This window comes from Canis lupus, chromosome 15 (assembly GCF_011100685.1).
Source record: "Canis lupus familiaris isolate Mischka breed German Shepherd chromosome 15, alternate assembly UU_Cfam_GSD_1.0, whole genome shotgun sequence".
NCBI classification, from domain to species: Eukaryota; Metazoa; Chordata; class Mammalia; order Carnivora; family Canidae; genus Canis; species Canis lupus.
The window spans coordinates 43,032,532-43,049,640 of NC_049236.1; the positions used below are offsets into that span (position 1 = coordinate 43,032,532).

General features: G+C 33.8%; 1 protein-coding gene across 1 annotated transcript in view; it reads left to right on the top strand.

The window, feature by feature from the left end:
- SMARCA5 (SWI/SNF related, matrix associated, actin dependent regulator of chromatin, subfamily a, member 5) overlaps window positions 1–17,109 on the top strand; it is a 40,215-nt gene that overhangs the window by 9,225 nt on the left and 13,881 nt on the right. Inside the window, exons 4-11 of the mRNA XM_038558886.1 lie at window positions 3,868–3,968; window positions 6,123–6,223; window positions 6,957–7,136; window positions 8,246–8,401; window positions 8,492–8,623; window positions 10,098–10,166; window positions 13,000–13,109; window positions 15,033–15,259. Of these exons, the coding sequence (XP_038414814.1) occupies window positions 3,868–3,968; window positions 6,123–6,223; window positions 6,957–7,136; window positions 8,246–8,401; window positions 8,492–8,623; window positions 10,098–10,166; window positions 13,000–13,109; window positions 15,033–15,259 (1,076 nt within the window). The remainder of the gene's footprint in view (window positions 1–3,867; window positions 3,969–6,122; window positions 6,224–6,956; window positions 7,137–8,245; window positions 8,402–8,491; window positions 8,624–10,097; window positions 10,167–12,999; window positions 13,110–15,032; window positions 15,260–17,109) is intronic.

Sequence of the window (17,109 nt, forward strand, 5' to 3'; positions counted from 1 at the left end):
AATTTTTGATAATATTCATTAGAAGCATAAAATCACTTCATTAAAAAAAATGTTTTAGGGCTGTTATTTATTTGGCCCCAGTTAGCTTGATGGGATGTAGCCATACTTGTATAAATTATTGTAATGCTTTAGCTCTTACGGCATTTTACTGTTTATGGAATTCAGATGTTATCCATTCCTTGTAGAAGAAACAAATGCAGAGTTTAAGCAGCCTATTTTAACATCCCATAGGAGTAATTAGAATAATCCAAGCTTGACTTTAAGTCTGCTTTGGGGTATGCTGTAGGCATAAACCACATACATGCATCAAGGGGATCACTTTTATCTGAAGTCTTTGGTTGTTGAACAGAATGTTGTGATGATTTATGCCGTAGCAGTTTGTCTCAAATTTGTATTACTTCGTTGTTCTGCAGATTGAATTGTCAAGTTGTATGGTGCCTTTAGGTGGTTGTTTAAAATGTGTAAAGTAACTTACATGTTCAGTTTATAAATACTTTCTTGGAATTTTTGTACTGATTGGTTAATTAAGGTGTTTAATTAGTTATAACTAATAGATTTGATATTAACAGCTTTAGGATAATCTCAGTTTCCTGAAATGACCTCGTAATTCCCAAAGTGAAAAATGAAAAATAATCCATAATTAAATCCACTAGATTATCTAAGAGAGGAGATTATAGACTGTTATCAACAATGTTAAATTTACCATACAGTTTATAGAAACATGAAAACATGAGCTGTACCTTGAAGGAATTTTCATCAAAAGCATAAACACAGTACCTTAATCTTACTGGGCTATTCTACTCCTCTAATATATCTTATTCCTTATCCATTGTGTGTCACCTGTTTGTTTTAATACGTATGAAACTTCATAAGAGAGACATTTGCACTTCAGATGTATTTAAATTGTTCAGACTTGAGAAGTGTGCAGCTATTTTCATTTATTTTTTATTTAAAATTAAAAAAAATTTTTTTGAGAGCATGTGAACAGGGGGAGAGGCAGTGGGAGGGAGGGAGAGAATCTCAAGTAGGCTCCACACCCAGAGCCCTACATGAGCTTGGATCTCAGGACCCTAAGATCTCTACCTGAGCCAGAGTCAAGAGTAGGCTAAACTACCCAGGTGCCCCTTGCAGCTATTTATGCTTTGGAAATGACAAATACTGTAATGTGTATTTTTATGGTATAGGTAGTTACTATACCTATAAGGTAAAAGAAACACTTTTTTTTTTTTTTAATTTATTTATGATACGCACACAGTGAGAGAGAGAGGCAGAGACATAGGCAGAGGGAGAAGCAGGCTGATGTGGGATTCGATCCCGGGTCTCCAGGATTGTGCCCTGGGCCAAAGGCAGGCGCTAAACCGCTGCGCCACCCAGGGATCCCAAAAGAAACACTTTTATTGAGATCATATAACATAAAGATATTCTGTAGTAAATGTATAATAAATTGTTTAGCTTGGTCTTAGCTAGTGTTATTGAGGAAAAGAAGTCTTGGTTTAGAGATTTCTTCTCTATCCTTCAAGCCCTTTTAAGTGGAAAGTTAGCTTATGCAAAGTCATTAGGGTGATGGTACTATCCTTAAGTATACAGTCTATATATTTTTCTCTTCCATAGTTATGGTCAACAGACCCTTAACTTGAAGTAATGAGCACATTCCAGCTTTTATCTTTTATCTTCAGTTTTATAACTAATAATCAACTATCTTGATAATAATAGATAATAATAATAGACTGTGATATATTTTTTTAAAGATTTTATTTATTTATCCATGAGAGACAGAGAGAAGTTCAGAGACACAGGCAGAGGGAGAAGCAGTCTCCCTGTGGGGAGCCCGATGTGGGACTCAATCCCAGGACCCCAGGATCATGACCTGAGCCAAAGGCAGATGCTTAACCCCTGAGCCACCCAGGTGTCCTAGACTGTGAGATTTTATTTTTAAAAAAGTTCTTTCCTAGTTTGTGGAGAATAAATTATTATTGAGGATATATTTTTGTACTCAGTGTCATAGGATTAGAATGCAGAGAAGGACAAGGAATACTAAGACATTCTAATTTGAACCATATAAAACAAGCAAGAATGCTCTTGAATATATTTCCTGCTTTGGTCTGAGTTTTTAAGAAATGCATCTTTAAGAAGACTGATTATCATCTTCCATCAAGCATGTAGTTTTGATGGAAATCAAGCTATAAATTAGATTTACTGTTTTCTAATTTAAATGAAAATATTTGTTGAAAATATAAAGGTACAAAATTAGAAGCTTCAGAATTAGAGAGTAAGTACTTTTATTAACCTGAGCCCTTTATAGACTATTAAATTTGGCAATATTAAAACTGCAGAAAATTAATTTTTTAAGGCGGTATATCCCAACTTTCTTGGGATGTAGAATCTGGGCATTTCTAAAAAGCTTTGAGTAATTCTGATAAATCCCTGGCTAAGAGTCATTGGTTAACCACTAAATCTCCAGTCTGCATATTCTGCAGCTTTTGGTGAAAGTTGTAGTTTTTACTTATTTTAAAACGTAATATATTCTTAATAGAAGCATGGTTGACACACAATGTTACATTAATTTCAGGTGTACAACAGAAATTCCACAACTCTGTACATTATGCTTATGCTCACCATGGTGAAAGTTGTAGTGTATTGGATTCTTAAAAAAATTTTATTTGTATTTGAGTATAGTTGATATACAGTGCTATATTAGTTTTAGATGTACAGCTTAGTGATTGGACAAGTTTATACATTATCTTGTGTTCATCACAAGTATAGCTATCATCTATTTTCTTATATTGATATTACAGTATTATTGATTCTATTCCTATGCTCTGCTCTTTATTCCTGTGACTTATTTGTTCCATAACTGGAGGCCTCTCTCTATCTCCCTCTCCCATCATCTATCTGCCCAGCACCCCAACCTTTCCCCTCTGGCAGCTGTTCTTTCTTTGTGTTTATAGTTCTGATTCTGCTTTTTGTTTATTATTTTACTATTTTATTTTTTTTAGATTTCATTTACCAGTGAAGTCATATGGTATTTGTCTTTCTCAGTCTGACTTCTTTCATTTAGCATAACACCCTTTAGGTCTATCCATGTTGTCTCAAATGGCACAATCTCAACCTTTTGAAAGTTGTAATTTTTAAGGGTTGCCTGGGTGGCACAGTCAGTTGAGCGTCTGACTGTTGGGTTTCAGCTCAGGTCATGATCTCTTAGGGTCTTTAGATTGAGCCCTGCATTGGGCTCTGAACTCAGTGGAATCTGGTTAAGTTTCTCACTCTCTTCCTTTGCTCCTGCACCCTCCCCCCACCCGGCTCACTTTCTCAAATATAAAAAGAAGTCATAGTTTTTAAAATGAGACTCCTGGAACTATTTTCTGGCAAAAATACTTTAAAAGGTAACTTTAAATTACAAACTTTGGAACACCTGGGTAGCTCAGCAGTTGAGCACCTGCATTTGGCTCAGGGCGTGATCCTGGAGTCCTGGGATCAAGTCCCTCATAGGGCTTCCTGCAGGGAGCCTGCTTCTCCCTGTGCCTATGTCTCTGCCTTTGTCTCTGCCTCTGTCTCTGTGTCTCTCATGAATAAATAACTAAAATCTTTAAATAAATAAATTACAAACTTTGAGAGTTTTCTGTGTAGTTCCTCAAAGTGACATTACCTCAAGTGTTAGTCTATTTTTAATAATTGTATGTATATCTTAGAAATCCATGTAAAACATTTCAGGTTTAAATTTACTAATCCTGCTGTCCTACTTTTCTAGTATTAAATGCCTTATAAAAATTGTGGAATCTTTGTTGGCCACTTGACAATTACGTTGAAATAGTAGCTAGTACTTAAAGGTAAAGTGCTAATCAATTGATTTAATCTTGAACTTGACAGCTACAGACATCGTAGAACAGAGCAAGAGGAAGATGAAGAACTATTAACAGAAAGCTCTAAAGCAACCAATGTTTGCACTCGATTTGAAGACTCTCCATCATGTATGTTATATACATATATAACTGATTTTTTAAAAATCCTCTTTTAAGACATCCTTTGGTTAATGTTTTGGATCTGTCTTGGCTGTAATTTATAAAGGGAATTTTTAGTAATCTTTTGAAATTTATTGATTGTGAAATCAGATTTTTTTTTTTGATGAAAATCATAGTATTAATATACTATAATATAGTGGTGCTGTATTTCAAAGGTGCATAAAAGGCCACTGTGCTTATTATTATTGCCTGAATGTATATGTAAACCTAGGAATGATTTTTGCCTTATATTTGTCCCAGTTAAGAAAACTTCATGTGTAAAAGAAAGCACTTCATGAAGGCTTTTGTTAACTAATGTCAGGATTTTGTATTAGTTTTTGAGATTTTTTTTTCTGAAACCTTTGTTACTGGTTTTCCGAAAGAAAACTTGGTTAACCAGATTTTTAAGTTTTACTTATATATAATCTTGATAGTTTAGTGGCACATTTGTCTTTACTGAAGCCTAACATTTTTTTTCTGATCTTCCTCTGTCTTACTTGATAATTGATTTGTGTGATGGTAGTGGTTGTGAACAACAACAATTTAGGATAGTCAACATTGGACATACAATTTGGACTTGTTATTTAACTATAACTTTAACTCATAATAAGTTGAGCTTTAGACAAGATAGGATCTGGTTAGAAATTCCGCAGTCTTGGATGCCTGGGTGGCTCAGCGGTTTGGTGCCTGCCTTTGGCCTGTGGCACCTACCTTCAGCCCAGGGCGTGATTCTGGAGACCCGGGATCCAGTACCGCATCAGGCTCCCTGCATGGAGCCTGCTTCTCTCTCTCTCTGCCTCTCTCCCTGCCTGTGTCTCTGTCTCTCTCTCTGTATCTCTCATGAATAAATAAATAAAATCTTAAAAAAAAAAATTCAGTCTGTTTACAAAGTTTGTATCTTCCAATGTTTTTTGGCTATGAGTACTCAGTTACCATTTCTTTTCATGAAGTTAGAAACTAGAGCCAGATATATGGTACAGATGGTGAAGGAAATTTGAATTATTTGGATTATGTCTTTCTCACAGTCCTTGTTGTAACTAGTTTACCAGCATTGGCTAGCTTTTTATTTTAAAACAGTGTTTTTTGAAAGGTGATGAGGTACAGATGTGCATGTTAAAAAAAAAAAATCTAGTGATTGTGATGTGTATATACTTCGTAATTATTCTGGGATGAGAAATGTGTAGTAAAACCCAAAAGAGATACTGTCTCCTTATATAGAGGGACCTTTTGAAAAAGTAACTTATGAAGGTAAAGGGAAAACAATCTCTATATATCTTGTCTTATTTCCCCTTTGTTAGGAGGAAAACTAAATCCCCAGAGAATGTTTGGTTATCATGGAAGGTTTAAACACTTGGTGTAGAAACACTTGTGGGGGCCCTTGGGTGGCTCGTCTGTTAAGTGTTTGCTTTCAGCTCATCATAGAGTCTTGGGATCAAGCCCCATGTCCGGCTCCCTGCTTGGTGGGGAGTCTGCTTCTCTCTCTCCCTCTGCCCTGCTTGTACTCTCTGTCTCTTTCTCAAATAAATTTAAAAAATCTTTTTAAAAAAACCAAACCCGGGCAGCCCTGGTGGCTCAGCGGTTTAGCGCCGCCTTCAGCCCAGGCTGTGATCCTGGAGATCCAGGATCGAGTCCCACATCGGGCTTCCTGCATGGAGCCTGCTTCTTTCTCTGCCTTCTCTGCCTGTGTCTCTGCCGCTATCTCTCTCTCTCTCTCTCTCTCTCTCTCTCTCTATGTCTCTCGCGTATAAATAAAATCTTTAAAAAAAACACAACCAAACCCACTTGTGATAACATTAAAAAAGATACAAAGAGGCAAGGGAGTCTCTAGGACCAGTATATGGTAACATAGGAACTGAGTGATTGGGGTAGGCACTCTGATGCTTCACAATCATGGTTTTTGTTTCTTTGTTTTCTTTCTGCACTTGGTTATTGTCCTTATCCAATTGCTCCTTCTCTGCTCCAGATCACAGCAGCTACCTCTAATGACTTGGAAATTGAAGACAGAAAAGTCAGGGTTAACCTGTGTGGGTTCAAGTTAAACCTTTGAATATCAAATGAAGTGGACTGCCTTATATATTCCTTGTGTCTTTAAAATGTGCATTGTGTTTTTTCTTTTATCCTTAGATGTAAAATGGGGTAAACTGAGAGATTATCAGGTCCGAGGATTAAATTGGCTCATTTCTTTGTATGAGAATGGCATCAATGGTATCCTTGCAGATGAAATGGTATGTGTTTGGTAGTTTTTTGGAAGGCTATGCTTTGTAATTTAAAGTATTTTGTACCATGGAATTTTATAAAAGTTAAGATAATGTGACATCATTTTTGTTGATTATAATGCAGAACTGTTAGTAAACTAATCCTCTGTTGTCAAACTTGGTTTAGTCCCGTAAGCAGAATCTATACTTAAGTTGTGAGGAATTACTATTTATGAAAGTATAATAAAAGTAATACATTTTGACAAACCTGCTTTTGGTAGACTCTTGTAATAAAATGTTTTGGCTATTTCCCTCCACTTCTGTAAAGTATAGGATAATTGACTGATTTTTCATCAGTAATTATTTTCTTAAGGGTGGCAGCTTGTACAGTTCTGTCACAAAACATTTATCTCTTATTACTAGTTTTGTAGTGAGTGTTTCAAAGTTTCCTCATGGCTATAGTGCTGAAACATATAATTGCTTGAAGAAACTATGGAGTCAAATGGGTCTTAATTCTAGCCCTTCTGCATGACTTTGGGAAAGTCATTTAAACTTCTGTGCCTTATGGGGATAATTAGTAGTACATCTTTATAGGCGAAGATTAAAAAACATAACACAGCTAAACTCAACACATACCAAGTTCTTGCCATTTGTTAGCTATTATAAACAAATAGCTTTTCTTTTAAATGTTTTTTGTATATCAGGAAATATAAATATGGATGTGTTTGTTTTGTTTGTTATTGCTTTGTGGTTATTCTTTCAGGGCCTGGGAAAAACTCTTCAAACAATTTCTCTTCTTGGGTACATGAAACACTATAGAAACATTCCTGGTCCTCATATGGTTTTGGTTCCTAAGTCTACATTACACAACTGGATGAGTGAATTCAAGAGATGGGTACCAACACTTAGATCTGTTTGTTTGATAGGAGATAAAGAACAAAGAGTAAGTTTTTCATGTTTTATTATTTTTTTGAAATTAAAAGAATTTGAATTTAGGTTTGGGGGAGGGGGTAATAACTAGAGGAAGGATAAAAGAGAAGGCCAGTAATAAACTTGGTCTTCACAAATATTAATAATGTACGTATGTAATATTGTCTTGATGGTGAAGAATCCTACTGGGGAAAAAGTGTTATAGACTATAGGATGCCATATGGGTATAGTTTGTTTCTTTTACTTTGGAATTGGTTGTATAAAATCAAAGGCTGTGTTCTCATTCTAGAAGCAACATTCTTATTTTTAAAAGAAATTTTGAGTTTATGAATTGGTTGGAAATTTGAGGAGCCAGATTTTTTTAGATTGATGTACATAATGCTAATTCATAGTCATAGTAGTTTTTAAAGATGAACTGAGTCAATTATAGTATTTTGGTGAGTTGGTATGGCATTTATTGAAATAAGTTAAAATATTGGTCAGTTGACGTTTTTTGGAAGGAAATAATAGAAATAATACTGTTTTGATTAAAATGTACTATTTCGAAAAATAATGTACTTAGTTTTGTTTTCTCTTCATTCAGCTATCAGTGATGATTCTAGGTTTCTTTTTTCCTTTTCTAGATAACTTTGCATAATTCAAGTTAACCAAGTTGCTTTTTATGTTTAGGAGCCCAATTTAAACCACTTTTTGCTTTAGTTTCTTGACGTGTAAAATAAGAATAGTAATAGCAAAGTCTTACTAGTTCTGTAAATGTGAAAGGAATGAAAATGTTTACTGCAAACAATCCTGGAGTCTTTATTCTATGGCAGAAACCACCCTCCTCTTTCTAACCCCTTTCCTGAGAATTTCAGGGTCTGGTGGAAATGAAGAGAGATATTTAAATTAGTTAATTGAATTTTGCACTGATCAATTTAGTCAATTATTTTTTATTAAATGGCTCTGACATTTAGAAATGATTAATGAAGTTAGTTTGAGCTGATTCTAAATGCTTGCATTCTATAGATAACTGTCCCTCTTTAATATTTTCCATCCTGTTTTATGTATTAGATTATTTGTCATCAATGTGTTTAATTTGTAGTTTACTTTTGCATGATGTAATTTTTTTCTCTTGCTACACAGGCTGCCTTTGTGAGAGATGTATTATTGCCAGGAGAATGGGATGTATGTGTAACATCTTATGAAATGCTTATAAAAGAGAAATCTGTTTTCAAAAAATTTAATTGGCGGTACTTAGTTATAGATGAAGCTCACAGAATCAAAAATGAAAAATCCAAGGTAATTTGGCAGTTGGAAGTGACATCATTAATACCTTTTAGAATTTCATCAATATGTAGAATATTCTAATGATGAATTTGGTTCTTTCAGTTGTCAGAAATAGTGAGGGAATTCAAGACTACAAATCGACTGTTATTAACTGGAACACCTCTTCAAAACAACCTGCATGAGCTCTGGTCACTTCTTAATTTTTTGTTGCCAGATGTCTTTAATTCAGCAGATGTAAGTATGTCTTACTGTCTTCTGGTTGGAATATTAATGTTTCTGTTTAATGCTATACATTTTTATAATAAAATTGGCCTTTCAGCACTGCTTGAGATAATTTTTAATTTTTCACTTATATGTAGTTTGGTGTAACCTGCCAAGTTTTTTATGCATCCTGAGAGTTTATTTTTGTGCCTTTCGACTTCAGTATCATTTTATAAGTCATTTTCTTTGGACTGTTACTAATTCACATACCAAATAGGTAGTCATGTTGGTCTGAATTTCTGCAGCTGTAAGTGGACTGTTTGTGTTCTTAAGGTGCTGTTTAGGTTATTTCCCAAGTGAATTTATGAACTTCACGTAGCTTGTGTTTCTCCAGGGTTGTAAAATTTGGTAAAATCTGTCTAGCCATCTTTTTTTATGGTCTAACAAACATAGAACCTAATCTTTACCTTTTAATAGATTTGCACTGATAAAAATGGTTAAATAGATATTCAAACTATCATTTGTACCTAAGAATGTAACATGTATCTTAAGAGTCTGTGCTATTAGTAATTACAGTGTTTTTTTGCTGAACCAGAGTTCATTTTTGAACTTTGTTTTCGTGGTACGGGGTGGGGAGAAGGAGAGAAAGAGAGAGCATGCATATGTGTGTCTGGCTTTTGAAGAGTTCAGTAAGTTCCAAAACAGTTAATTTTGGTTTTTGTGTTAAGGGTCATTTTATTTTATTTTATTTTATTTTATTTTATTTTATTTTTATTTTTATTTTTATTTTTTTTTGTTAAGGGTCATTTTAAAAGAATAGAGAAATTTCTGTTTTTGGAAGACATTAATCAATCTCAGGAAAATACTTTAGTTCTGCTTTTATGTATTTTGATGTTTTTATTTTAGAGATTTTTCTTAATACATTGATACTTTCATTTGTTTTAGTAATCTGTGAAAGCTTTGTTCCAGTTAACATAATTAATTCTAAGATTATGTTTACTAACAAAGCACAAATATATAGCAGATGTGTTGAAGAGGTAAGAATATGAAAGTTATTCTTGTTCAGATCCTACCCAAATGCTCATGCTGGTAATTTAAATTTAATTAAAATTGACACTGCTCTGGAAACTGTTTGAGTAGTCTGAGTGGCCTTGGTGAACAAACTAAAGTGATTTTAATATTTTAGCTTCTCTAAAGATATTTTGCAAGAATATTCTCTAATTCTATAGAACTTCCTTTCCAGCTATCTTTTTCAGTGTGAAACTTGTTATCTTGATGTTTTTGAGAAAAATGTTTAGGAGGTAATTTGATCTTAGGGTAGTTCTAAAATGAATTGCTAACAATGACACATGAAAAATATGGGATTGAACCAAATGATTTTTGCAGTTTACATCTCAAATACTAAACTATTCTAGAATTCATTATTACAGCTAGGATAAATAGGGTATTTATAGTTAATGCTTGTAGTTCATATTTCTGATCTTCATTTTTTTGACCTTTAATCTAGGACTTTGATTCATGGTTTGATACAAATAATTGCCTTGGGGATCAAAAGCTAGTTGAGAGGCTTCATATGGTAAGTATATTGGAATAAGGTCAAAGCATTTTTTTTTTTAAGATTTTATTTATTCATGACACACAGAGAGAGAGAGAGGCAGAAACACAGGCAGAGGGAGAAGCAAGCTCCATGTGGGGAGCCTGACGTGGGACTTGATCCTGGGTCTCCAGGCTTTGAGGCCCTGCCCTCAAAGCATATTTCAAATGGGAAAAAATGATAGAAGTTTAAATTAGTGGATTATTTTCTGTTAACAAAAATGTATTGACTAGAATTAGATCTATTTGAATCTTGTCACTTAACTGTTTAATCTTACAATGGGGGCTAGGGGGTTACGAAGTATGGTGCTTTTAGTGTTAGAACCTAGGATGAAATTCTAACTTAATGGAAAAAGTAGTCCAAAAATAAGAGATTTGGTTCTCAAAGGCTAAAGAGATCCCATCTTTTGTTCTTAAATTCTGCAACTGTGTATATAAGCAACTGCTAATGGTACATCGTGAGCAGCATTGGTAAATTTTTGCTGTAATACATACATAGCTTTGTTACTTCTTACTGAAGATTCACAAGTGCAAGTTGGTAAGTGGATATATTTCTCAAATAGAACCCAGATTATGATGGCTTGACTAGCAGAATAAAGCCAGACAAGAAACTTCCATGTATCTCATCTTTAATAATTATGGCATTCTAAGATAGAACTTTGCAGTGAGTCTTGAAATGCTTACACTTTTTTCTTGCTGCATTATAAACAAAGGAAACAGGTCTTATATTTGTATCTCTAGCACAATGCCTAGTTCATAGTAGATATTTGAACTGAGGAAAAATTAAGTCTTAATGTTCAGATACTTGTTTCTGTATAAATTAATTATAACGTACTTTAAAATTCTTATGTACTGAAATTTTATTATGTTAAATATTTGAAGGTGATTATCTGTTAGACATGTTTGTTTATAATTAGGTGGCATTTAAACACGTAAGCATTCAATTTAGAGTATGGAGCATTTGTGTAGACTTTGTTTTAATAAGTAGGTACATGTATGTGAAGCAAACTACAACAATTCCACATAACAGAATCAGCCACTATAGGCATCACTATTTTGTTCAGACAGTAGTATGAAAATGCATATAATCGGGGAGAAGAGGTCTGGTAGCTACCTTTTTGTTCTCTGTCTTTAAACCTCCACCTGTGCTGTGGTCTCATGATGAAAGAAAATATTGAGTATCAGCATAGGTATACTTAGGAATGAGATCATTTTTACTTAATGTATCAGTTATCTAATATTGCAAAATACCTCTTCTGCCAAAAACAAAACAAAACAAAAAAACCCTTAGTATCTGTTTTAGTAACCCAAGAATTTATGGATTGGCTGAGTGGTTCCTTCACTAATTTTACTTGTACAATTACCTGGACTATTCTGGAAGAGGGCCAGTGGGCTAAGATTATACTAGCTTCCTTACATGATGACATTAGAGAAGTATTGCTGATTATTTTTCTCACCGGTTTTTTATTTGTGATTATATTTTTATAAGCTAGTGTTAACAGAACATAGGAAGAAACAAATCTTTAGTTTTGTAGATACTCTTGAGTTTAATGAAAATGAGCTACCTACAACATGGATAGGTTTTATAAACATGCTGTATGAAAGAAACAAGATGAAATGAGTATATGTTAGTATAATTCTATGTATGTTAAGTTAAAAATAATACTTAAAACGAATCTATGATGTTAAAGTGTAAGGGGGCATAGTGACTGGGAAGGTTGCAAGAAGGATTTTTGGAGTATTTTTAGGTGAGATAGTTGATTACGTGGGTATATTTACTTGATTGAAATTTACTGAATTGTATAGTCATGATTTGTATACTTTATGCTTTACTTCCAGAAGAAGGGTAATAAATTATTAAGTTTTTATTTTCATTTCAGTATACTTAGCATACAGTGTTATATCACTATTAGGTATATAATGCAACTTTCATACATCACCCAGCACTCATCACAAGGGTAGTCCTTAATCCCCATCATCTATTTCACCTTATCTCCCCACCTACCAAAAGGGTAATACTAAAATCTCTAACCATAAAAATATTTTAACGTGGACCTAGCTTTAAGTACTGTTAGTCTTCATGAAAGTACAGTATTATGCCTCAGCCCCCTGGTCCCTTATCTGCAGGTAATACATTCCAAGACTTCTAGTGGGTGCCTAAAACCAAGATAGTACCGAACCCTGTATACACTGTTTTTTCTTATATATATATCTGATAGTTTAATTTTTTTCCTTTATGATAGTTTAACTTATAAATTAGGCAAGGTAAGAGATTAACAGCAATAATTATAAAATACAATAATTGTTCTGTAGCATATGTTATATAAATATGGTCTCTCAAAATACCTTATTGTACTGTACTCATCCTTCTTGTGATGATGTGTGAGATGATAAAATGCCTATATCATGAGATGAAGTAAGGTGAATAATGTAGGCATTATGCCATAGTGTTAGTCTACTGTTGACCTTACGATATGTTAGGGGGAGGATCATGTTTCCAGATTATGGTTGATACTGGTAACTGAAGCCATAGATAAGGGAGGATGATAACTAGTTTTAAACCTGAAAGCCAGTGAATGGTGAAAGCATCAAAACGTACTGTTTTTAGTATTTTATTACAATATAGTAAGTATATATTCATTATATGTATTGAACAAGTAATGATCCTGTATTACCCTTCAGGAACTCAGAAATAATAAATTATATTTGAAAGGGAGAAATTCTAGAAATATATAAATTTCCATGTATTTAATAAACAATTTTGAGATCCTGAAATAGTAGTCATAAGATCATTGGCATTTCTTTTTTGTCTTAAGGTTTTGCGTCCATTTCTCCTTCGTCGAATTAAAGCTGATGTTGAAAAGAGTTTGCCTCCAAAGAAGGAAGTAAAAATCTATGTGGGTCTCAGCAAAATGCAAAGGGAATGGTAGGTATTCTTAGACATTTTAAAAGTCACTATTGATTCTTCACTAACTTTCATTTATATTTTATTTTTCTGATTGTGTCTGCAAGGAATTAATTGGCTGTCTGCCCTGTTGAGCTCAGCCTGAAAAGTTTTCGGTCCTATAATTTAGGACTTGTTAATCAAATTTATAATACAAAGCCTTAAAACTATTAGTTTACAGAATCAGGCTGGGAGATTTGTGAATCCAAGGATTAAACTTGGCATTTAATTAAACAGGGATGTGTGTTTGTGTGTGTGTGTGTGTGTGTGTGTTTATACCTAAGTTTGGGTTTTTTAAAAAGGGGTGACTCAGATGTAGACATGATGTTAACTTGGTGGTTCATAAATACTGGATGTGAATCAGTGCTAATCTGATGAAGATGGAGAATATAGAGATAGAAAATTTAGGTGCTTTCTTTTAACCCATAAAGCTATTATTTTATATATATAAAAGGCTCTGTTCTGAGTGGATGTTTTAATTTAGGCAAGATAAAATGTCCTTTTGTGGATTTGTGGTGGTAATACAAGGTAGCTATTTTTTAACACCTCTCTAGGGCATAATAAAGATGTTGAAAACCTTGTAAGTTTCTTTTTCTTCCTTTCTTTTTTTTTTTTTTTTTTACAGATAGAAAGGTCACCATGAATCAACAGTGTGAAATGGTTGTAGTAAAAGATAGCACTTTAGCACATGTTAAAATACATGTTGTGTTCAAAGGAGAGAAATAAATAGCCACCTTATTCTTTATTGGATACACTACATTTCAAGTGTATTTAATTCCATACTTGATAAATGTCTGCAAGCGGCTGGAGTTGTTGGTAGAAGTATAGAAAGAATAGAATGTAAAGAAATGGGCACATCATCTGAGGAAGAGATGACCACTGTAGACTTTTCAAAGACTTTATAAGGTAGCAAAGCTATTATTAGGCTTGTCTTGTATGGCTCTAAATAACAAAACTATGACATGAATCAGTGTTAAGAGAAATATTTTTTAGTTAAATATTAGTAAACTTCATATCAGAATTGTATAGAAAGGGTTGCCTTGAATAATACTTTATGCTTCATAACTGGAGTTGTTATGCTTGGATTGCTTAGGTTATTGAAGTTACTCTGTTCAGAGGATTCAAGGTCATGAAATTTTTGTATTTACATAGATTGGTCTTTCCTGCAGAATGTTTACATCCTTGATGTGCATTCAAAGCTTTTTATAATCCATCCTTAGTCTATGACTGTAGCTTTACTGCCTTCATATCCCCCCACCAATTTACTTTTATTTGTATTTAAATCACATTGTATTCATTTTATTCTCATCCTCATGCCTTACCCTATCATGATTCCTCCTCCCTCATTAGATCTTCATGTTCTCACCCAAATTCTACACTAGTTACATTGAATAATAATTAAATACTATTGGCACTCCATTGGAAAAGACTACAAATTAAAATTATGTTTAAAACTTCCTTGGGGTGCCTGGCTGGCTTAGTACAGCTTGGGACTCTTGATCTTGAGGTTGTAAGTTAAGCCCAATGTTAAGTTTAGTGATTACTTAAAAATAAAAAATTAAAAAAATATGTGACTTAGGTTTTAAGTTTTGCTTAATTATTTAAAAACATGTTCTACTGCTTTGTTTTAATTCATCCCAGGGAAGCATACTATTTTGGACCTCAAGGTCCAAAGTGTAAGTGTAAACATTAGAACAGTGGGGGAATAAAGAAAAACAGGGAAAAAGAAAGATGTTATAATGCATGGTAATTCCTAACCACTTCTTAGAAGTTGATGGGTTCTTTATAGGTATTTTTGAGTTAAGGTATTTTGAGTTAAGGTAAGGGAGGTAATTAAATGTGAAAGTAACAGGGAAAGTAACCGGGCACATTTGAGCCCTTTTAAAACATTTTTCTTCTCGATAGGTATACTCGGATATTAATGAAGGATATAGATATATTAAACTCTGCAGGGAAGATGGACAAAATGAGGTTATTGAACATCCTGATGCAGTTGAGGAAATGCTGTAATCATCCATATCTCTTTGATGGAGCTGAACCTGGTCCACCTTATACAACTGATATGCATTTAGTGACCAACAGTGGCAAGATGGTGGTGTTAGACAAGCTGCTCCCTAAATTAAAAGAACAAGGTAAGTACGTTACTGATATCAAATTTAGAAGTGATGAAAACTGTTTTACATTTTAATGTAAAATAAAGGATCAATACAATTTAAAATTACTGATCTGGCAAGTTGAAGTATGGGAGGGCATCGAGAAACTTCTATTCTCATTACCCAAACTTCATTTCTGTCCTCAATTTTAGGCTTATACATCTTTTTAGCGATCAGTAGTTAGGGCAGTTACACTCCTAGATTTTGGGGGAGAGTTCTCACTTTATATATATAAAGCATATATATATATATGCTTTCCCAGATTTATAAGCTTTTTTTTTAAAGTGCCAAGAATACTCTTTCCACACATAGTTCCCAGATCCTTTGGTAAACAGTGTTGTGTTCACGGTATTTGTTTTTTATTATTTATGTGGAATTTTTAATTATTTAAATAATTAAATTTAAAAAATAAGGTTAACGGTAATTACTAAATATGTGCATGGACCCAAAGCAGATTTGTTTATAACATGGTGACTTTTTTGTGTGAAAATGAGTACGTCTGTAGTATATATAGAGTTATAGTTAAAATACATGAGTATAGAATGAAATGATTATGATGCCAGCTTCAGTCATTATAAATTCATGGCAAAACTTGTTTATATCTATACCACACTTCTTTTCCTCTTCTGGATTATTTTGAAGTAAGTCCCAGACATCAAAGCATTTCATTCACAAATTATTAATTCTGTGATATTGAAATAATATAGTCAGATTTCAGATTTTTCCATTTGTGTTTTTCCAATGTGTTTTGTTAAGAATGACTTTGTAGGGCAGCCCCGGTGGTGCAGTGGTTTAGCGCCGCCTGCAGCCCAGGGTGTGATCCTGGAGACCTGAGATTGAGTCCCACGTTAGGCTCTCTGTATGATGCCTGCTTCTCCCTCTGCCTGTGTCTCTGCCTCTCTCTCTCTCTGTTTCTATGAATAAATAAAATAAAATCTTAAAAAAAAAAAAAGAATGACTTTGTACCTGTCACCTCTCTAGGATACTAAAAATTAAAAACCTTCTAAGAGTTGTCAGTGAATTGGTTTACTTTTTTCTTTTTTGCTTCTGTGCCTTTTTGTGGAAATACGTTGTATAAAATGCTTTCTTTGAAAACTAAATAGTAAAGGATTGACTTGGAAAGGAATAGCAAGAACTTGGTAGAAATACTCCAATATTAAAGAAAGCTGTATTAAACTCTGGAAGGAGAATGGAGACTATTGAGCATCCTTAGGTTTTCCAGGTATAAGAAGGTGAGATACCAGCAGATTATCAGCTTCAGTTTATAAGACAAGATAATTTCATAATCCTTACTTTTTTATGATGACTTCTTGGTCTTCTATATTCTACTGTGAAGGCATTGCTTAGTTGGCTGAAGAAATGGAGGCAGTTTAATAACTAAAATCATGGCATAGGTAAAAGATGACCATTTAGATGTGAGGCCACCCTTACATTATGGTCCTTCCATTATTACCAAGTCTGGAATTAGGTCTTCAGAACTAGAAGGAGATGGGTTTTGGGTGTGTGTTAGGGGACGTTCAGGGTCATGCACATGGGAGAATTGTGGTGGAAGTGGTGGTGGAAGGTTATTTTTAAATCCATGTGGAATAAAAAGGATTATTCTCTCAGCCTTGGGACAGACCCAGGTCAGGACAGTATACCCTTTTCCATTGATCTTAGTGTGTTGTACAGATATTACATTACCCTTTCCATTTGTGCCACGGAGGGAAAAATGTGGAGAATGACTGACTTAGATAAATAATGCATATATTTTTTTCTTTTTTTTTTTTTAAGATTTCATTTTTATTTATTCATGAGAGAGAGGCAGAGACACAGGCAGAAGGAGAAGC